Source organism: Opisthocomus hoazin, chromosome 3 (assembly GCF_030867145.1).
Source record: "Opisthocomus hoazin isolate bOpiHoa1 chromosome 3, bOpiHoa1.hap1, whole genome shotgun sequence".
NCBI lineage: Eukaryota > Metazoa > Chordata > Aves > Opisthocomiformes > Opisthocomidae > Opisthocomus > Opisthocomus hoazin.
The window spans coordinates 6,263,816-6,287,452 of record NC_134416.1 but is presented as its reverse complement, the minus strand read 5'-3'; the positions used below and the strand labels follow the sequence as shown (position 1 = coordinate 6,287,452).

At 42.9% G+C, this 23,637-nt stretch overlaps 1 protein-coding gene across 1 annotated transcript in view; it reads right to left on the bottom strand.

Moving 5' to 3' along the window:
* Positions 1-7,311: 7,311 nt before the first annotated feature.
* Positions 7,312-23,637, bottom strand: part of KCNK9 (potassium two pore domain channel subfamily K member 9) — a 90,181-nt gene continuing 73,855 nt past the window's right edge. Inside the window, exon 2 of the mRNA XM_009936383.2 lies at positions 7,312-8,448. Within this exon, the coding sequence (XP_009934685.2) occupies positions 7,607-8,448 (842 nt within the window). The 3' untranslated portion in view covers positions 7,312-7,606. The remainder of the gene's footprint in view (positions 8,449-23,637) is intronic.

Genomic DNA, 23,637 nt, shown 5'->3' with positions numbered 1-23,637 from the left:
AGACAGCTGAAGAAACTCAGCATTTCTCACACATTTCTATGGCACAGCTCTGGGGAGATGCTATCAAAGATGGGCAAGGATACCACAGTCCAGGTCTTTCTGAGTCACAGTACGGATTTACTGCAGGCTATAGAAGGGATAGTGTAACTGATTTCTTCCGAGGAGTAGTAGAGGGAAGATGCGCAAGTAGACACTATTTTCCCTGCATCCTGCTTGACAGCAACATCAGTAATGTGGTCTCACTGATGACAATCCACTCCACCATGAACCAGCCGTGGTGCATCCTTCCACACCTCCTGCCACTCCTGCTTGGGAGGATGCTGGCAGATGACTAGTACATAGACTAAAGCCAGAAGAGCCGTGGCTCTTCCTTAATTTGAAACCATGCCACAACCTTACCAATGATCTACACACAGTGAGCCAAACCACTGTGTCTCTTTGCCTGCTCATGTCATTTGTGCTGCCCTTTGTCCTGGTGGTCGTCTCCCAAATAAATACATTCCCAAATCCTCCTCACAGGCTAATGACTTTGCACCCCAGCCAGGGAAGAAGTGGATCTCACCCATGCAGGTTTATACACTTTGCATTTCCTATTTGGTTCCCCGCATATTGTTTTAAATCAATCTGTAGATTTCTTTTGTCAGTAGTAATTAGAGTGGAACATTTCCTTCCCCAGGGTGCAGTTCTGTAGTATAATGTTTGTCATTAATAGATGAGAGGGGAAAGAACAGAATGTGGTGATCTTGGGTCTGAACACACATCTATGAAATGGCAAGCTAATGAGTTAATGCCTCGGTAGGAAAGCAGGGAGGGCATATGGAGAAAGCTGGAGGGCTGCGGTCTGTGAAATGGATCTCTCTTCTAGCCTCAAGTATAGTGCTCTGGATAGAGCAATTACTGCAAGCTGTTCCACAGACCAGATAAACAATGAATCAAAGCCAGGCTAGTGGTATCAGAACTCACGCATGAGGAAGATGCATTATAGAGCATAGTTTCAATTATTTTATTTGCTAGCTCCACTTGTGAATTAGGCAGCTATGATAAATGTTATCACGCTGTTGTTTGCGCTGCATTTCTCAAAGTGAACTAAAAGACAACAAAGCTTGGAACTGTGAATATTAATTATCAATAAAATTGCAGCATTAATCTTGCTTTTTCCCCTTCCACCTTCCTCCCCCTGAGTCTGTTGTGGGTGTTAATGTATGGCAGCACTCCTTACATTGTCAGAAGGCAAGGTGAGGAAGGGCTTTGGGATATTTCTTAATTACAATATTCACAGAAGGAGAGACAAATGAAGGCTGAAGGCTCCAGGGATAGTATTTCCAGCCCAAAATTAGCAGGCAGCTTTGGATGACTGAATTCTATAAAGCAAGATACAGTTGCATAAATTATGCAGGTTGACTGTTGCCTTTAGGTTTTTCAGCTCTCCATTAAGTTTAGAAAAGTTTGTTCATGGTAAGCAGTAGTTGGAGACACTGATATAGTATCTAGCAGGAAACAGAAAAAGGCTCACATTCCTGTTTCAGCAAAGGAGTATAAATCAGGACTCACTGCGTTGCATCCCAATCAGTCAGGTTACCATATTGGAAATCTGCGTGAGAAAAAAAATTAGCCTTACAGCATTTTGATTTGTCTGTAGCTTACCCATTCACAGCAAGATAAACCCACCAACTTCAGAAAACAGTCCAGCAAGAGCTAGCTCAGCAGGTGTAACATCCACCTGGGTTATGTGCATACCCAACCATCATGTATTTCCCATGTCTGCATTCTCCGGCACACAGAAGAAGAAACTTTGTGGAGTTCCCAGTCTAACAGGGACACAAATGCTGAAAGCACCTCAATTTGAAGCATTATGTTGGACTTTTGACCCAAAGGAATACGGATGTGTACATGTACATGGCTTGGAAATTTGTGCAAAGGACAATACGGTTTGACTGAGAATCAGTCAGGGGCTTTGGAGAAGCCTCTTTGGAGAAAAGGAAGAAGTAAGAATAACAATCACTGAACAATTTCCAGTTAAATGAAAGACTTAGGCCCAGTCTGAACAAGTTTAATTTTAGTAAAGCGTCCATTGGCTTCAGAGGAAGGCCTTGCCATTCCAGGCTTTAGAGAAGGAAAAAGTTTGCTCACATCTCACTGAGCCCTTGCACTTAGGAGCACCAGTAAAGGAAATCACATCACTAACATAACATGTCACAGGGACCAGCACTGCTCAGGATGGGCTGGCTGAATAAAATCCCGGCTTCAATGAAAACAGCAACAAAAACCTGACTGGAGAATCAGGAACTCCATGAATCTGCTTGTCAGCAGTAATCAGTGAAATACTGTGGCGTAGACCTTGACTGAGCAGAGGACAATCAGTCTCCCAGACTGATTCTACACAGGTCAAAGCACAACTGTCTTCAGCATGACCTCACAGTGGTTTCAGTTTGAAATAACACAAATCCTCCTGCTATTAAGAACAATTTCTTTCTTTCCAACTTACTTTTTGCCCTCCTACTACTTTTTCTGGGTGAAAATTCCTTTGCCATGTTCATTATCTGCATCTTAAATAATTGAAAAATGCATTTTGGCAAAGGGTACATCAGTTTTCATGGTTTTAATTCAGCTGCTGAGTTCACATTAACTAGCATAAAAGTCCCTGAGCGCCTTCCATCTGTAATCAGTTTCTCTGTGTCCAGTGTCTTTATTCCATTTGTTTCGATTTTGGTGTATCATTATGATGGCTAATCCTTTTCATACGCTTTATCTTGCTGAAGTTCCCAAAATAAAGTTTGATATTAAAATCAGATGACAGGCAGGCTGGTCAGAAAGGCAATATTTCTTTTTCACTTCTGTGAGTGTTATGCATCTCTACTTGATGAAAGTCTTGGTGGTGTGATTCTCATTGTAATTGGTGCAATACTCCAGTCAATGATAGTGTCTTTTTGAAATATGCATGAAAAAGTCCATAACGTTAGTGGAATGGACACACTCCAACATATCTCTCTGGTCTGGCTTTCTTATGAAGATTTTAAGTTACTGTCTTAATTAGATCCTAATATTAACAGGAATATTATACAAAGCTAAATGAGGACATAAACTTCAACTGAAAGCTACTTCCACCCAAGCCCCTGTCCTCTAGTCTGCACGCACCAGATCATTCTGTAACATTTTCATTCTTCGTATTGGTTCCACTGACTGCTCTTTTTTAAGCTTTTAGGAACAAATAATGCTTTTTTCCATAACAAAAGCTTTCAAATCTGTCAAGAAAGCAAGAAATTACCTTGCTTAGGTTTGATATGCAGTAATTTTGGTTACTGTCCGGGCATTTCTTCAGTCGAAGCACTAGGAAACTAATGAGACAACCTACAATACAGTAGATTAACTTGGTCACTTCCCTATTTTCTTTTTTTTTCAATGTTGCTGATTTTGTCCTCATGAGCTGTGACACAGGTGTACAAACAGAAGTCTATCGCTGAAGGTCACTGTATGTCTTCTCCATTTATTAATAACCAAGAAAGTATTTTGGCCCTTGAAGTAACATCCAAACACCCCTTCTAGAGCTGCCCATTACAGACATCCCTGTAAATCATATATATGTACAAAGTTCTGGCAAAGCAGCCCTAGTTAGATGAGTCAGGATCTTCCGTACACAGTAATGAAGACCAAGCAGAGAGTTGTGCCTACATTGTGCTGTGAAGTTTCCTCTTTCGTTTCCGTATCACAGCATGCTCAGTCAAAGCTATTTTGGTACTTCACTGATCAAACTGATTTTTCCCTTTGATGATAATATGAAATATGATTGGTTAATAGGGTTGTTACATAATCAAAGTCGACAACAGGGAGCTAAATTTGTGTTGTTTTGATGAAGAGCACATTAGTGTGACATAAATAGACTAATCTGATTTATTATTATTATTTCTAATGCTTAATAATAGGGAATGGAAAGGGAAATGAGACTCTGGGGAATGAGAGTGCATCACAAAGTGACAGCAGACGTCTGTGTGCTACCGAAACACAGGTTAGGTAATTTGGATATTAGGATGTCTTGTCATAAGCAGCACTACTACCTGCTTCTAGCTGAATTTCAAAAGACCAAGTAGCAAGCAAGAGAGGTTGAACTGAAAGAAATAATGTCTGAAGTGGAATAAAACTAGTAATGTACCAGATAAAATATTACGTGAAAAGCAGTGTTATGGGAAGAAAACCGGTATTCGTGTAGGGCAATAAGAAGTCAGAGACAGAGCAGACAAAAAATCCGATCACCTTTCACCGACTGATTTTTCATGTGTCACTGAAAAGCTGGGATTAATCTTGGACAAAACCTTCCCTTTCACGATACTGTCTGTTCCAGTTCCCGACAGCCCAAGTCGTTATTCACACATCAGTCAAGAACCACAAGAATGATGAAAGAGAGAGGTGTATTTTGCCTGGTATGCTGATGTGTACACAGAAGAGTTCTTGCATTTCTGGCTCCTCACAAAGCAAAGTCCTGCAATAGCTCATGCAAATGTCTGAATGCACGCAGGCCTGCAAAGGAAATGTCTTGCCACTTTAGAATGTCATGTGTGACAAAAATACAGATTGGACAGGTTATTCAAACAGAAAATAAAAGTAAATAAACATTTTTTAAAATCCTAAGGAATGCAGATACATTTTAGCAAAACACTTTCCCCCATACACACTCATTTCAGCTTTTAGAATTAAAAGTATCACTATGGAGATCTACTCTGGCTCCTTCATATCAACACGCAATAATTTCTTCAACCATGTCTATAAACTTCAATTAAGCTAAAGCAGAGCTTTTAGAAAGCCGTTGAGTTTTAATACAAAGACTACAAGTGGCAGATAACCCGGGACATGCTAAGTTAAGTTGCTCCCCTAGTTAAATACCCCTTACACCTTGTATTAAAATTTACTCTTCATTTATGATTCCAGAGGGAAGATTTAGCAACAATCTAGCTACAGTATGTAAGAGGTTTGAAGTTCTCTAGTTCAACATGATTCATAGTACGTTTAAAGATTATTTTTATATGCAGCAGAAATAGAATTTTCCCCTTTTCCTAAAGGGAAAAAAAAAAAAGGCTAACCAAAGTTTCATATGATGTAACTTTTTTTCACAAAACTGTTTACATTTTTTGCTAAATGTCCTGTTACAAAAAGTTCTTCTTTGCTAGGCAGAGAGAATTTCCCTCGAGTTCTGTAAAACCCCAAACTTTTCCTGCTTTTCTCTGGTGTCAAATACACTCAGCAGTTCTACATGATATAGATGTGGATATTCTAGGCATTCTCTTTCTTATTTTCTTGGGAGGGATAGAAACCTACATTTATTTGCACTTCTGGGATGCCACCAGCAAAGACTATAAAAGTGAATTTGGACAGCAACCCTTATGGAAACCAGCTTCTAAGTGGTCATCACTGAAGTGGGTTAACACATCCTGAAACTGCTTTTTTAGGTATGCTTGCTTCAATACTTCTGCCATCAGCGTTTGCCTTAGGCCGTGGTACAAGCAGCACATCATCAGTGCATCCAGCATGCTTTCCTACTATGCTAAAGGATGTTATCCCCACATATTAGGCTGAAAAAGTCCATCCTCATCCATCCTCATTAAGAAGTTATTTCTTCGCTAATCTTAATGGAGGTTTTCATGCCACAGCAATTTATAATCCCAAAGGAAGCTGCACAGGGGAGTCAAAGTCATGGATACTTGCTTTTCATTTACTTGTTGAAACACAGATATGGAAATTAGGAGAACATGAGCATATTTGATATAGCTAATAATTTAAAACCAGAGAGAAGAGAACAGAGGAGGAATGACATTTCTTATTTCTCCCTATTAATGCTTTTTATGGATGCCTCTTTGAAAGGATATCAACATCCATCAGCACACAGAGCTCATAGCTGGGACTTGTACAAAAACACACCATCTAGTTTAAGAAAAAAAAAAAGGATTATTGCTTTTACACTGAGAGCACAAAATGGTAGAATCAGCAGGAGGTGATTAGCGCCAAAAAAAGATGGGGTTTGCATGGTGAGTTAACACGGAAGGCGATTTAAAAGATAGGATTAAATCAGAGACAAAGCTGCAGGTAAAATTCCCAGTCTTACCCCTGTCAAATCAAAGATAAATCTCCCAAACACACTAAATCCCATGTAATCATTGCTAATTCCTACTGTCTTAAAAGAGAGCTGGATTAGGCCTCTAATTTGGTTCTGTAAAGTCTGTTTGGTCCAGATGAACAACCAAGAGACAGACAGTCTCCAAGGAACAACTCTATGACATGATCTCCACATCTTCCACTACAACCTGCCAACACAATCACTCTTGATGTTACCCTCCAAGCACTGGAGTAAAACTGCTTTTGCCTATTGCTGCTAAATGCATTTTACTTTCCACCTAGCAAAAAAGCAATAGCACATCTAATCTCACAAGTTCCCAGTGAGCCAAACACAAGATACTGTCCCTTGAATTCTTCCTGAGACCAACAAAGGCTTTCCATTATTTACAAATCAAAAGCATTTAGAGACAATTATCTTTATTTTTTTGTTTAAAACAAGGAATGCCCTGTCACTATTATAGAAGAAAAAATATACATCCACCTATTTATACCCATCTTAATCCAAGCATTCCAAAAAATATAATTCCTATTCATGCAGGTAATTGCTGCACAAAATAATAATAATAATAATAATAATAATAATAATAATAATAATAATAATAATAATAATAATAATAAATTAAATAAAAATAACAAAATACACTTTAGTTCCAACAATTCTCCCAATTTCTCTTAAAAATTCCATTTGCAAATTGTTGGAACCATTGAAAATTGTAAAAGTAAATGTAGTTAAATCAATAGGATTATTTGCTTTTGATTATTAATTTCATTGCTAGTTTTTCTTGTGTTTTTATTATGCATACCAGTTTTACAAAGTGCATGCTTTATTTTTTTTAAATTTTGAACTGGCAAGCTAAAATGATCCATCTTTTCCTGCCTTTTTTAATGTTAATACAATCTAAAATCTAGCATTAAAAAATTTATCATGATACACCTGGTATATTGACTGCTTATGGCGCATGCTTGTCTTGGCAAAAAACAAAACAAATTGGCCCACCTCCCACCCACCCCGTTCCTTTTGGAAGCAATTTAAAAGTTAAAAGCAGGCTGGAACACAATTGCTTCAAGGGAAAAAAAAATAATACCTGATGCTTTAATTTTTGTCACATGGTACTGGTTGTGGAATTGCACGCGCACACACACGCACACACACCCAACACGCACGCAAGCACACACGCACACTGCAACCTGCTCATGAGGAAAATAGTTTATTAGGTCAGGAGTGCCAGTGGCACATGAAGGCTCCCAGCTGTGTGTGCAACTTTGGATTTGGTACCCACTTCACGTCACCTTGAATCCTCTGACATCCACCGAGGGGGTAATGTAAGGCATACTTTGCTGGAACAGTAATAATCCATGCTTCATGCTCAAGAGCTGAGTCTCGGAGGAGGACTGGCTTTCTCTACTCCCTTTGGCCTCACTCCGTCTCACTCAGGGAACAAAAAACCCAAAACAACGGAGAAGAACTGGGGAAAACAAGGAAAGCAAAAGAAGACAGATCCCTTTAAATGGACTTTCGCCTTTTCATCAGCCTGTGGTTATCTGTAAAGCTGTGCAACCCAGGTGAGATGGAGCTGACAGGAGATGGGAAAAGGCTGTTTTTTAATGTGCTTGGCGAGATCTCCTCTATCTTGTAAGAGATGGAGTGAAAGTACTGGGGGTTCAGCTTCGAGCTGAATGAATTTTGGTGGGACACCACCCGGCTGGTGTACTCGTGGGACCTGTAACACATGCAGGAACAAACTGACTGAAGGTCTGTTACTTCGGCCTTGTACCGCGGCCGACCATGCTGGGAGTCCTCTTGGATGTGGATAATCATGCTGTTGCGGTTCCCTGCCAGGGATGCCCGTTCCTCAGCATCCCGCCTCTCGTCCTCGCTGTTCATGGTTAAGAACCTGAGAACAACCAGATTTAGAAATGCCCCAATGACTGTCAACCCCACTAGAATGTACATAAAGCTAAAAGCCACGTAGAGAGGCTTCTTTTGAAGGGCCCCTTTGGTCTGCAGGGCCACATAGTCTCCAAACCCTATCGTAGTCAATGTTATAAAGCAGTAATAGTAAGCATGGAAAAAGCTCCATTCCTCGTACTGGGAGAAGGCTGCTGCTCCAATGCAGAGTGTTCCCATGCAGGAGAAGAAACCCACAGTGACCATGTTTTCCATGGAGACCTCAGTGCTCCTCATCCCACAGCACTTTTTGATGCGTTTCAAGAGGTACTTGACAAAGGTGTTCATGCGCTCGCCCAAACTCTGGAACATGACGAGTGTCAGTGGGATCCCCAGAACCGCGTAGAACATGCAAAAGGCCTTCCCCGCATCCGTCCCTGGGGCAGCATGTCCGTAACCTGGGAGGGGGAATGAAAAGAGAGGACAGTCAGCAAGGCAGGTGATGACCACAGCTCCCCCTTTCACACATGCCACATGAATTGCACAGACTGATACCGCAGCGAGATCCAAAGCTACAGGAACGTTGCAGTCACAGAATCTTCCTGTCTCCTTGCCTATATCCTGTAACTACAGCACATAAGACACAGAACAATAAAATTGTACACACAAGAGTGGGAAAGACGAGAGAACGGGCAATCCATCCTACTTCAAATAACTGCACTCTGCTAAGCAAGATTATATCGCATTCATTCGCTAAAGAAATTTCACGTGCATCCTCTATCACATGCAATAGTGAGAACTTTTAGGTCGACTTTTCCACAGTATCTTTGAGAGGAGTTAGTGTTGCCCTGTCCCAAAACCAAAGTGCAGTGATGGCATCCACATTCTGTGTCTGCTGGCAGCATGGAGTTAACAACGTCCGCAGACCTACCCACCGAAGAAATTCCTTTCCAAACTCTTCCATACTGAAAAAACCTTTCTCCTAGACACCCTATGAAAGCCACTCACTGTTGGAATACCATAGGATTTTAGTGTTTTAATGCTTCTCTATCTTTAATTATTGAAGAATAAACAATTTACCAGATTGTTTTATAGTTTTACAGTTTTTATAGCCAGTCTGGCAAAGGCCATCTCATCAGGATGTTAAAATAACCCAGGACAGAGGATGTAGCATGTTTCCCAGCATAGTTTACAGATGGTAAAATCATGGCTAAGCCTTTATTTTAAACCAAACTGTAAGGTGGGGCAGGGTGTTTTGAAATTATAATTTCACTTTTTCATGTCACACTGCTTTAAAAATCTACATTTCTTACAGCTGAGATTCTAAGTGACAGTACCAAGCTCTCCAAAATGGGACAGCTGGGACTTACCTGCTCACATGGTGTGCATTGACCATGTGGGTGCCGCAGTCTAGACTCCCCCGAAAATCAATGAATAGAAATATGTACTTCACAAGTGCAATTCCTCTCATCTAGGCCTAGATGTCTAAAATAGGTCAACGAGTTATTCTCAAGAGACACCTATTACTCTACAGTCATTTTAATATTAATCTTGGGACAGAACTCAGTTCAATATACCTAAATTTTGGTATCTACATGTGGGCTGGGTGTCCAAGCTCCCATTATAGTCAACAAAGTCTTCATGAAAACAGCCAGCAGTCAGTTATTTAACTGACCATCCCGAGTCTACCTTATGACTGTATTCATTAGGTCCCCATTAGACTGACTAGATGTCTGCTGACTGCAGAAGAATTTAGACACCTGCTGCACAGATAGACAACTACCTGCAAACAGCGGAATGCATGAGTAGAGCTCCACCTTCAGTGACTAGCTGCAGTGTAGGTGCCTGCATTGTAGACACTGAGGTTCTAAATCAGCTTTCCAGAAAAAGGCATCTAGCATCATTTGAGACACCTGAGACAACAGGATATCCAGAGGCATGGCAGATGAAACACAGGGCATACAGCAGACCCACACTGTTGACAGATCAGAAGCTGGAGGCCAGACAGCACCTGAGATACTACTGAGGCAGGACCATTCCCCTTGTACTGCCTCAGCCCTGGCCATCACCTTTCGACTCAGGTTGTGAACCTGCTGCTCTGGATTTGTCTAATTTTTTTTTGAACCTGTTGACACTGCCCATTGTCCCACAACCTCCTGTGGTAACAGATTCCAGAAGTTCATTATCTGCTGTGTTTAAAAGTACTTCATAATCTCAAGAAGATCTCCTCATTTTAGCTAGAGCCCGTTAGCTCTAGAATTAAAGTTCTACATCTACTTTATCCACCATCTGCATACTTCAGCTAAACTCAGCTTTACCTCTGCTCTCATTTGTCTGCTGTCTGAACTGGAGCCACAGCCTTTTAGCTCATATCACAGAATGACAGAATCACAGAATGTTCGGGGTTGGAAGGGACCTCTGTGGGTCAGCTAGTCCAACCCCCCTGCCAAAGCAGGGTCACCTACAACAGGCTGCACAGGACCTTGTCCAGGCGGGTCTTGAATATCTCCAGAGAAGGAGAATCCACAACCTCCCTGGGCAGCCTGTTCCAGTGCTCCGTCACCCTCAGAGGGAAGAAGTTCTTCCTCATGTTCAGATGGAACTTCCTATGCTTCATTTTGTGTCCATCGCCCCTGATAACTTTCCTTTCCTCCACTTGCTTGATGATGACCTCTAGAATGAGTTGTTCCATCGTCTTTCCTGGGGTGGAGGTAAGGCTGACTGGCCTGTAGTTCCCTGGATCCTCCTTCTTGCCCTTTTTGAAGATTGGAGTGACATTGGCTTTTCTCCAGTTCTCGGGCTCCTCTCCTGTCCTCCAGGACCTCTCAAAGATGATGGAGAGTGGCTCAGCAATGACATTTGCCTGCTCCCTCAGCACTCGTGGGTGCATTCCATCGGGGAATATATAGCAGAAATCACATTCCCTTGATCATTTCAATGTCCTTCTCTGGACCTTCTCTAGTTCTACTACATTATTTTTGAGGTGCAGAGACCAGAATGCTGCATAGCCCTCAGGATGTGGGTGCACCACAGTCTGCAGTTTTGATAGAAGAAATATACGAACACCAGGCAACCTTCAAAATGAAAAGCAACAGTGGACAGGAAAATAAAATGAGAAAAGTAGCAAGAATGCCCCTCAAAAATCGACAGGTATTTCCTTAGCTCAGTTGGTAGTTGTTGGCAGATGGATGGGATGCAAAAAACGGTTTACAAAAGAAGGACATAAATCAAAATAGGAAGTTTTTTTCAGGTTAGAGAACAAAGAGATTCACCTGTTGTATTGGGCTAGGTAGCCTGTTCATCATAAAAAGCAGTTTGCAAAATACCTGGAAAGGGAAGTGTCTTCAGTAGATTGATGCTAGGTTTGTTCCACCTGACTGTCCCTCAGTAAAGGCTATAATTGCCTCTCATTACTAAGATCAGCTTTTGAACTACAGGGGCGTTAATTAAACCAGGGATATCTTCCCATTTTATAGCTTTAGTTACAGCTGATAAAGAGAAGAAAAGCTTCAGAAAATGTGATTTTCCAGATGGTTGCAGAGATGGCAGTTGGTAGAAACAGCTTTCACTTTGGGTTCTAAAGATAATGGCAGGGGTCAAAAAAGATTTCTTTTGATATTGCTATACCCCTCTCACTAAAGATATCCACAGAGGCAGTTTAGGGAGATTATAAAACATTAATATTACATGCTTACTCACTGTCTCACAATTGAATTTTCCCAGATTTGTCGCAGACTTTGTAATTAACTTGGGACTCACAGGTCTCCCGTAGATAGGAATACATCCATATCCCTGTTTTACAGGAAAGCACAGACACCAGCAGGCTATAATTTCTTTCCAATTCAGAAAGGTAGACGAATATTCAGAAATTCTAATTTCTATTCTGTCGTATTCACTTTCCACAATATCAGATAAATGTCTTTTATCGTGTTTTCACCATGAAGCTGGGGTAAAGAAAGGACTTTATTCATGAAGCTGGAATAAGACTTTACAAATAGATTTATGTATAGGGTTTCAGAGTCATATATTTCTCCAGGACATCATGGCTTTAAGGAATAGGCACCTTAGACATTGCCTTCAGCACTCTGAAACGAGGGGTTTCAAAATACACGGAAGAAAGACTTAACTCCTTATTACTTTAGCATTACAGAATCTATCCAGCAATGCACAGAGCAATACATGAAAAGTGAACTCCAGCGATGCATGTTCTGTGAAATTTGGTAAATCTCAAATTTAAAATAAACCACTGTCTTAACATCAGAGACTGCCTCTGGGAAAAATGAGAAGGTCAGTAATTACCAGAGGAAGAGGGGCACAGGGGATCATTAACAAGGTGAAATAGCCCTCTGCAGTGCAGAGGGTCAGCCTCCAAGTAGTTGGATTTTACTCATGTCAAGTAAAGGCAGAAGCAGAAGCAACTGCCTTGGTAGCAGATTTCAGCTACCAAAATTCAGCCTAACTTCTGCTACGTGAATGGCACTGCCCTTTCCCAGAGTATAAAGAGACGGCTCTGTGTGAGCCACACAGAACACAAGGCTTAAAGAGAAATAGAAAGGTTAAGTGTGACATTGGTATTTTTCACTCTGTTGTGGTGAAGAAGAAAGATCAAACAGAAGACCTTAAAATTAAGTATAGCAAATGCATCCCCTAACAAGCCAAGGGGCTGAGATAACAGTGAGAAAGCTATATATGAAGATTTACATTGGACCACACCTAGGTAAATACTACCTATGCTACTCTAGTACACTAAACATGTTTGTTGAGGTCCCACAATATAGCAATGTTACCACAGCAGACACGTTTGTCTGATATTTAATGATATAATTTGAATGATCAAGGACAGTCTAAATAACTTTCACCTTGAATGGAAGTGATGTCATTAGTACTTTCTCTCTCTTTTATAATCCTTCCCAGCTGCTTAGGCTTTCAAGACAGAGCTCATCTGGGTTGGCACCAAGAAGAATAGTTTGGCATGAAGAAATGTCATGTCTCGGAGTATTATTCCAATTCTGGACTGCAGAACACCAATTGACCGCCAAAGCCGTCTCCTCCCAGTTATGGAAGGGCTGGGCTACAGACATCAAGCAGAACTGCAGGAAGGTGTAGGCAAGGAGAGCAAAGAGTCAGGCTGTGAGGGCTGACACAAAGTGAGTGCTCTGTTGAGGTCCTCCCTGCCTTTAATTTTTCTAGGCCTTGTCCATTCTCCAGTGGAAAACTCTCAAAGACCATATGCATCTATATGTAGTTCTAGAAAAAAAGGAAATATTCTTTTCTTGTTTGCCAGAGTGTAGCTGTCAAAGTCCAGGGAAAACCCGCTCAGCCTCCTTCAGATCCAATTTTTCCATGGTGCCTTTCAGATGAGACACAGAGAGGAACTCCTCATTACAATCTATATGAGGTCCATTTAGGAGGACGACCCAAATAGCTTTCTCTTGCTTTTAGAGGGACATGGTGCTGGTGTACCAGGCCATAACCATAGTGTGCAGGGGAACACAATGTACAGCTACCCTGAATCCAACAGTGACCACAAACAGATGGTTGGGGAAGAGTGTAGGAATGGTATAATTATATGTGACGTGTCCCCCAAATATTCATGTACCCAGCTTCATCATTTAGAGCTCAGGGATTTCCTAAAGCCAGACATGGTTTCACTGGTTTTAGTAACACACAATGGATTTCTCTTTTATGAGCTTGGACATTGTCCCTTGAATGTGTATAAACCTTTAGCACTTGCAACGTACTGTGGCAAGAAGGTCCGTAGATCCACTGTATGTTCTTTAAAAAAATCACCATCGCTTCTTTACTTCTCTCCCATTACTATCATCTGATGTTCCCACCTCCTCTGTGGAAGAGACCAGGAATAATCATTCCCTATTCCCCTGCTTTGTGTCACTCATGATTTTATAGACATTTTATCAATAAAAATGCTGTGCCTGCATTCAAGCTCTAAGCAAGTATCTCTGGCCCTGTACAGCCGCATGTGGACAGACCAGCTTGCTTAGATCTACATCAGTGATCTTTGCACCACGCTCAGCTGCAGTGTATAGCCAGGCCAGTAACGTCTGTCTTGTCTTCCAAGACAAATTCTCTTGAATAACACCTAGTTTCTTGGGCAAAAAAGGTGTCAGTAAAAAATTTCATGCTATTGCAGTAGTGCAGATTGCCCAGAATAAGTAAATATGTAACAAAAATAAAACATCATGGGAAAAAATCCAGAATACTTTCAGTGTGATGCGTCTACATAGTAACTACCTCCAGTACAGCAAGGCGATACCTACTCTAGCAAACTAAACTGGGACAAGGGATGGATTACACCACCAAAACATGACTGTCCACACTCTTAAATCATTAGCACAGTTCCTGTCATGGCTTTACCCTGGACCAAACAGCACTGTCCCAGGCAACGTCCACTCCTGGTCCATCCATGGAGGTTAACGCTGGCCAGGCATCACTGCAGCTAAGCACCACTCTGGGGCAGTACGTGTGTTTACCTGTTACTGGCATTCTCCATTATATCTCTGCTGGCATCTGTGTCTTAAAAAACGCAGGTCCTGCTCTACTTAGTAGCACAGATAGAGCCTTCATCATGCAAAGCAAAGGATGTTTTTCTACACTGGGCTCTGTCATAAACTGGGAGAGGTTTTTCTCTACATGTGCATTGGTACCACACCAAATACATGGTCAGTGTTAAAAATTAAAAATGAAGTGGGGCAGTGGTGAGTTATTTATAGGTCTCGTTCAGGCCAGTGTGTAGCTGCAGAGTGGCTAAGCCTCATTCACATTCACATTCACATTCAATGTACAACAGGTTTTAGATGTCTTGAATCCTTAAGCAACAGTACGTTATTCATGAGGGATGCTTTATTTCTCTCAAGAGTAGGTTTCTCCCCTCACTTATCTACACATCATTCATCCCCTTGATGGACATTTGGGCCTGGTCATCTCTGACAACAGCCTCTGGAAAGAAATGAACTACACCATCCCCATGACTCAAACCTGTCTTACTCATGCTGGCAGCAGCCCTGGCCATGACATGATGAAAAGAGGATAACGGCACCTGTTGCTCACATGGGCAAGCATACTTCAGATTAAAGCATCTTCCTGATGTCACACACTTAACTTCAGTGGTTCATCTACGTCAGAAAAACTGCCACAAAGAACAGACTGTCTCTCCACTGGATTTGCTGCTCATGCTTTCAGCAGGGAGATGAAACAATGTGGCCTTCACAGTGCAGACGAAAGAGGTTTCAGTAGGTATCAGAGAGATACTTCATCTTACTGTCATTTAAGTCATTTACCAGGACAAAGGCACTCTCCTGTAAGGAAACCGAGCACACATCATGGATGCTTCTGCACCTGAATGAAAGCTGCCGTGTAACTACACCAGCCTCTTGGCACTTAAGCACCACTGACTGCTCCCTCTTCTCTCTCCCACATGTCTGGGCTCTCCTTGAATCCTGTTGCCTTTCTCCCCAAACATCTCCAGGACTCCCATTTTCTTTCATTCCCTTGTTAACTGATCTCACTGCAGCACATCAACTGAATTATCTCTCTCATTGTGCACAGCTTCCCCTTCCATACTCAAAAGCATCTACCCCTTCCATGCTCAAAAGGCAGTCTCTAATGTCAGGTCAAAAAGCAGCACACAGCTCCCTACAGGAACACAGAGAAACATGGGCTAATATCATCCTGTGTTGTGAAGACATGGACATTGTATGAGAGAAGAAAGGATGTGCCAGTTATTCCCAGGGTATTCAGCCTACTGAACTGGAAGACAGGGACAGAGAGCAGAATAAATGCCCCATAATCCAGGAGGAAGCTGTTAGCAACCTGCTACACCAGCTGGACACTCACAATTCTACGGGGCCGAACAGAATCCACCTGAGAATACTGAGGGAGCTGGTGGAGGAGCTGGCCTAGCCACTCTCCGTCATCTGTCAGCAGTCCTGGCTAACAGGGGAGGTCCCAAATGACTGGAGGCTTGCCAATGTGATGCCCATCTACAAGAAGGGCCAGAAGGAGCATCCCAGGGACTATAGGCCTGTCAGCCTGACCTCGGTACCGGGGAAGATTATGGAGTGGTTCATCCTGAGCGCGCTCCCCAGGCATGTGAAGGACAACCAGGGCGTCAGGCCCAGCCTGTATGCGTTCATGAAAGGCAGGTCCTGCTTGGCCAACTTGATATCCTTCTATGACCAGGTGACCCGCCTAGTGGATGAGGAAAAGGATGTGGATGTTATCTCTCTGGACTTTAGTAATGTTGTTGATACTGTCTCCCACAGCATTGTCCTACAGAAGCTGGCGGCTCATGGCTTAGACAAGTGTACTCTTTGCTGGAAAAACCTGTCTGGATGGCCAAGCACAGAGAGTTGTGGTGAACGGAGTTGAATCCAGTTGGTGGCCAATAACAAGTGGTGTTCCCCAGGGCTTGGTTTTGGGGCCAGTCTTGTTTAACATATTGTTCAATCATCTGGATGAGGGGATTGAGTGCTCCTTCAGTAAGTTTGCGGAAGACACCAAGTTGGGCAGGAGTGTCGATCTGCTTGAGGGTAGGAAGGCCATGCAGAGGGATCTGGACAGACTGGATCGATGGGCCAAGGCCAACTGTACGAGGTTCGACAAGGCAAGTGCTGGGTCCTGCATTTCGGTCACAAAAACCCCATGCAATGCTACAGGCTTTGGGAGGATTGGCTGGAAAGCTGCCCAGTGGAAAAGGACCTGGGGGTGTTGGTCGACAGCTGGCTGAACATGAGCCAGCAGTGTGCCCAGGTGGCCAAGAAGACCAACGGCATCCTGGCTTGGATCAGGAATATTGTGGCCAGCAGGAGTAGGGAGGTGATTGTGCCCCGTACTTGGCACTGGTGAGGCCACACTTGGAGTACTGTGTTCATTGTTGGGCCCCTCACTACAAGAAGGACATTGAGGTGCTGGAGTGTGTCCAGAGAAGGGCAAGGAGGCTGGTGAGAGGTCTAGAGAACAAGTCTGATGAGGAGCTGCTGAGGGAACTGGGGCTGTTTAGTCTGGAGAAGAGGAGGCTGAGGGGGGACCTTATAACTCTCTACAACTACCTGAAAGGAGGTTGTAGTGAGGCAGGTGTTGGTCTCTTCTCCCAAGTAACTAGCGATAGGATGAGAGGCAATGGCCTTAAGTTGCATCAGGGGTGGTTTAGATTGGATATTAGGAAAAATTTCTTTACTGAAGGAGTGGTCAGGCATTGGAATAGGCTGCCCAGGGAGGTGGTGGAGTCATCATCCCTGGAGGTGTTTAAAAAACGTGTGGATGTGGCACTTCAGGACATGGTTTAGTAGGCATGATGTTGTTGGGTTGATGGTTGGACTTGATGATCTTAAAGGTGTTTTACAACCTATGATTCTATGATTCCAGCCACACCAAGTCGCAGTAATTACCAGCATGGTAAATGCTTTGCATTGCCCAAACTACCTGTTGCCATAAATTCCCACCTCTGACCATTACGGAATGTTGCTAAACCATATCCCAATGGAAGATAGAATCACAGGAAAACTACTACATCAGGTGTGCTTGGGCAACTGCTTAAGGACACAGCCATGAACTCCTATGATGGAGCCATGATGGAGCAAGAACTGAGGCCATCAGCTGTGACAGCCTTCTGGGTAGTCCTCCTGTGGGTTCAGCTTGGGAAGACAGTATGTTTCTCGCACTACCTTAAATGACAGTGGTCCAAAGGCAATAATTTAATTGTGTGAAACACAGTCATGCACTGCCATCCTCATTTCTGATTCAGGGTAGGACTTAGGACTTCAGGTTTGGCTAGTTTCACCTGGGGATCACATGCAATAGTCAAGCATTCCCAATAAGAAGTTGACCCTCTTGAGGAGACTTCTCTTGGAGTCTTAGGGGATCGAGGCACATAATGTGTCGTAGTTCCAGTAAGGCTTTCAGTAAGATCACCTCCAAGGGACATGCTGGAGTACTGTGTTTCAGAGGTTCTCAGACTACTTAGATTCGGCTTTCCTCCTCCTTCCCTGCCTGGACTCCACCACCAGCATGTACATGATGGTCTTTCCTCTGTGCTTTTAGGTGCCTAACTGGGTCTGTCAGGGGACAAATCAGTTCAGTTCATTGGGGCAGAGTAGTTGGAAGTGCTGCTCATTCAGTTGCGTGGCCATCAGAGGTGCATACCCAGGCAGCTTCCACCCTCCCCACAACTGGAGAGACCTGCAGGCTTCTCTGCTGGAAAAGATCTGAACTTATACCCCAATAGGACACAGCTTCCCCGTTTCGAGAAATATTGCTTCTGCCTAATGCGGAAGCACAGATTTGGTTACAACATTTGGCTCTTTCAGATACCCACTGGGTTACTGCATGAAGGAATGGGTTTACAAGTTTAAACCAAGCCATAAGAAACTCTTCTTTCTCTAAATACTTTTGGGTTTGTTCTGATTTCTTGATAAGGATGAGCTACCTATATCTATTTCTCTGCCCATCTGTCTTTCCTCCCCAGTAGCTTTGAAGCTGCTCAACCATTTCCACCACTTAGAAGAAGCTGTAATGTGAACCTGATAGTAATCTCTTCTGCTGGGCCTGCCATCTGGGCAATCTGTGAATACACATAAAAAGGGCCAAAAAATCAACACACACATAGTACAGACTCAGCTGCAATGTGATCAGCTTTCTCTGGACAGATATAGGAAAGCTACAGGAGCTGGGGAGCCTGCAAGGTGGGGTGAGATGCAGGGGCATGGGAGAGAACTGCAGGAATAGGATGTCTCTATCAACTTATCAGACAGCCTGTGATGGAATACCCATCTGCCTGCAAGGATGAAGATGCAGATCAGGGTTCAAGAGAACTGGGGGATGTTTTGGAGTTCACAGGACACCGGGCTTGACGAGTGCTGTTGCTCAAGAAATGACTTGTTTCTAGCAAAAGACAAAACTTGAAAAATATTGCTTTAAAAAAATGCAAAATATTTGAGAGTTCTGCATTTGTTTGTGTTTGTTGTTCTTTTTTTTTTTTTTTTTGCAGATGAACATTTTCCATATTTTCAGTGTAAAATTTACACTATAAAGGGTTTTACTAAAAAAGTAAGGGAAAGTGGAAATTTTCAAATGGCCACATGAAACCACCAACAATCTTCCTGCTCATCTATATGGTACAGAAGACCTGATTATCTCAGACCTCCTCTTGTTGAACTTAGACAGCCTCTACTTCTACTGCTAAGATAAGAGATGCCTACAATCACTGGCAATTCTTTTGAATAAGATGACAGAGCATCCGAGGTAACTGCCACTTGCCAGTTAATTTTCTCCAGACATGGCAACGTTATCTCTACTCATCACTGCGACTTCCTCTGCTTCAGAAAAGAGGCTGGGAAGAGGGAAGAGGTCCCTCTCCAGCTCTATGAGGTGACTAGCAGTGTAAACAGCAGTGATTTGGGCCATGTTTCTGGTATACCATTTCCCAACCCCTCCCAAACCCAAGAGCAGCTCTGTTCTGGATTTCCAGCTGGGCAGTAGTTGACAGTTCCCTGGACTGATGCTGAGCTTGGCCACTTTTCTGAAGAAATCAACAGCAGGACAAATTGGCAGCCAGGCATACCACCAGGAGAGCATGTGTGCATCACAGGGATGCAGCAAGACAGATCAGCCAGCAAGCTGGATTCTTGTAACAGCAAGGAAAAAAACCTCCGAAGTCCAAGGACAAGCAGGTTGACCGTAAACCTTTGGGTTCGTACATGTTGGGTGCTTTGTGGTAACCACCAAATGATCAAGTTTTCTCATGCCTCAGCTCAGCATAAAACCTTTGCTTCTGGACCAGAGTGTGTTTTATATCTCCTTGGCACTGAGATACCTGCCTGCACAAAGCCCTGTGGCACTTCTGAGTCAACGTTTTCCCATGTTCTCTATTTCTGACTGCCCCTGCAGGCCTTTCCTCCCCTTCCTCCTCTCTATTTTGTTCTCTGAAACAGTCAGATGATGGACCTGAGGCTCACATCACATCTAGTCCCAAAACAAATCATGCCCGGAACAAGTTCCCAATCTGAAGAGAATCGTAGCAACCACTTGGAAAAGACTTACCCATTCCCGGGGGCCAGTATATGATTGTACCCTACAATATATTCTCCAGGGCTTTGTCCAGTTTTGTCAAAATGATTGAAATAACAGGGTTTCTGCTCTCTCCCTTAGGAAATTATTCCCTTGTCTAGCAGAACCAGGTATTGGGAAGTGTTTTTTCATACACAGTCTGTATTTTTCTGTGCTGCCTTTTATCACGGTATTCTTTTATAGCCCTCAATCCAACACACCCGATTTGTCTCCATCATTACTTGCTCCTTTACACTTTTTTGAGATAGTCACAGCTTCACCCCTTAGTCAACATTAGCTATCACAAGAGATCTCTGGGGCAGACTCCTGCAGTAAGGAAGACAATAGGCGTTTTACAATACATACCTAGAATCAGATTTTAAATGTCTTTTCAGAAGAAGCTCCTTATATGATCACTTTTATGGCACTTGTTTGAGATCCCTCTTGCTTTTCAGAAACTTTCAGATAGTTAGAGTTGTGCATAGTCCTTCTAGATGCAGGACCACGGTTGCAGGGTTATCAGTTCCCCAGTCTGCAGGATATCCTCTTCAGGTATTGAGGTCTGACTGGTCATCACTATAAGATTATGTCCTCATTGTATAGTAAACTTTTCCTGATTCTATCATTTCTTTACATATCAAAGGCTCTTTCTACTGCACGTATGTGATTGCAACAAGCATTATTTTTCCTCAATCCCCTTTAAAAATGGCATTCCTGGGAAATTTTCAAAGTTTTCTGTAACTGATTTTGGTAGCTCCCAGTTTATTGGCAATGATCTGAGACCTCTCCATGAGAGGGAAGATGAAGGACTCACCACTGGCAGAGTTGGCAGGATGATCCAAACAGCACTCTGGTGAATCAGGAAAAAGTACCTCAGGAAGAAGCGTAGGGGCTCACATCACACAAGCAGTGTTCCCCAGGGCTCAGTTTTGGGGCCAGTCTTATTTAACATATTATTCAATCATCTGGATGAGGGGATTGAGTGCTCCTTCAGTGAGTTTGCAGATGACACCAAACTGGGAGGGAGTGTCAATCTGCTTGAGGGTAGGAAGGCACTGCAGAGGGATCTGGACAGATTGGATTGATGGGTCAAGGCCAACTGTATGAGGTTCGACAAGGCCAAATGCCAGCTCCTGCACTTCGGCCACAACAACCCCATGCAATGCTACAGGCTTTGGGAGGATTGGCTGGAAAGCTGCCCGGCAGAAAAGGACCTGGGAGTGTTGGTTGACAGCTGGCTGAACATGAGCCAGCAGTGTGCCCAGGTGGCCAAGAAGGCCAACAGCATCCTGGCTTGGATCAGGAATAGTGTGGCCAGCAGGAGTAGGGAGGTGATTGTGCCCCTGTACTCAGCACTGGTGAGGCCGCTCCTGGAGTACTGTGTTCATTGTTGGGCCCCTCACTACAAGAAGGACATTGAGGTGCTGGAGCATGTCCAGAGAAGGGCAAGGAGGCTGGTGAGGGGTCTAGAGAACAAGTCTGATGAGGAGTGACTGAGAGAGCTGGGGCTGTTTAGTCTGGGGAAGAGAAGACTGTGGGGGGATCTTATCACTCTCTACAGCTGCCTGAAAGGAGGTTGTGGTGAGGCAGGTGTTGATCTCTTCTTCCAATTAACTAGCGATAGGATGAGAGACAATGGCCTCAAGTTGCTTCAGGGGAGGTTTAGACTGGATATTAGAAAAAATTTCTTTACTGAAAGAGTGGTCAGGCATTGGAACAGGCTGTCCAGGGAGGTGGTGGAGTCACCATCGCTGGAGATGTTTAAAAAACGTGTAGATATGGCACTTCAGGATATGGTTTAGTAGGCATGGTGTTGTTGGGTTGATGGTTGGACTTGATGATCTTAGAGGTCTTTTCCAACCTATGATTCTATGATCTTAACAAGAGGCCAAAAATGTATGGGTTTCTTCTTCATTTGCTATGCTGTGATGACAGAAAAGGGACATGAGAAATTTCTGATTTCTCTTTGCTCGAAGGGTTAGTTCTTTCCACACTAAAAACACATCAAGTCTGAGCCCTCACAAGGTTAACAGGTTTCTGCTCTCAGACTGCTGAATGCCTGAGACAGCTCTCAGTCTGACACTGCTGGGGCTTGAGAAGCTGGATCTCAGCAGACACCCTGCTAAACAAATATTACTGAAGGCTGTCATGCAGCAGTGGCTCAATTCGTTAATGACGTATTAATCACGTCCTCTGAATCTGTGATGTCATTATGCCCTGCAGTCCACAGAGCTCTGTTTGCAAATCAGTGTGACATCAAATGCTGTCTGAGCTGGTCTGGCGAAATGCAGCACATCCAGCGAGAGATGCTGGGTGATATTTAGGGAAGCAGTTCAGCTGTGTTTTCACTGAAGCAATTGCGTTTTGTCTCTACAATTCTCTTCTCTACACAATTAAGAAACTTAGAAGGGCACAGACAACTTGCCATGAGTTTGCTTACCTATCTGTTTTTGTTTCAAGCTGTATCTACTGCAGATTGTTCCCATGGGGAAGAAAAAAAGGGTATTTTTCAAACTTTTAGAAAATACTAATAGGCACATGGTATTTTGATCAGATTCTCCTTTCTGCTGTTCGAGAAACCAGGGCCCTCACCATCCAAAAGGGCAGCTATAGGAAGATTGAACGATTCCCACTGTGCTCAGCCTCAGTCCCTGCTACAAAAACACGCCAGCAAACCAATTATCAGACACAACTTTTACTAATACAGATAAAGTGGTACAAGCTCTGATCTAGACAAAGTTAAATAAACAGAAAAACACCTGTAGGGTAGTATCTGTCTCAGCAGGTGAATAGTTGAGCATGAAGGAACCACGAATTCCTCTTCCCTCTCCATTGCTTCTCATTCTCTGCCCCTTCATGACTACTAAAAGGAATTAGTTAGATGGACACAAGTTTTCCCACTTCTAGATCTTTGCAATCAAAGACTTCTTTACATCAGTTACAACATTTATTGTACCCTTCTCCAAAGAAAAGCACTCCCAAACAAGTCTTCTGACTCTGGCTGGCTGCAGTTTTGGCCAAGGCTATTTTCCCTGCGGACATTCTAATTTTGCAGCAGTTTTATTAGTTAAAACCTGGTTTCAGTGATCTTAACAGCCAGTGCAAGTGGAGTCCGTCATAATTTGCCCCATTACACCACATACAGACTGAGCAGTGATTCAGTTGGATTTATAGATAGATTTCATCAAAGGGATACATGTTTTCCATTAAAAAAAAAAAAAAAAAAAGAAAAAAAGGAAAAAATTTTGTTCAAATGCTTTGGATTAAGCTTATTTTACCAGTATACAATTTTTTATTTCTGTTGCTGTTAATCCCAAAACAGGCTTATGCTTGAAAATACAAGCAAAACCAGATTTCTCCATTTTCCTTTACAAATTTTAGGCATGTTCTGTCAATTGTCTCTGAAAAACTAAAATAATTCCACCAAAACTTCTGTGAAGGAAAAGGTTTAATTCTGACTGAGAAAGCATTTTTGGAAGTTGAAACCAAGAACATTAAGGGAAATATATTTTCCAACTCTACTGTCCTGTTCAGTTTTCCACGGAGCCAGTACAAACTCTGAGGTACATTTATCCTTGCACTTT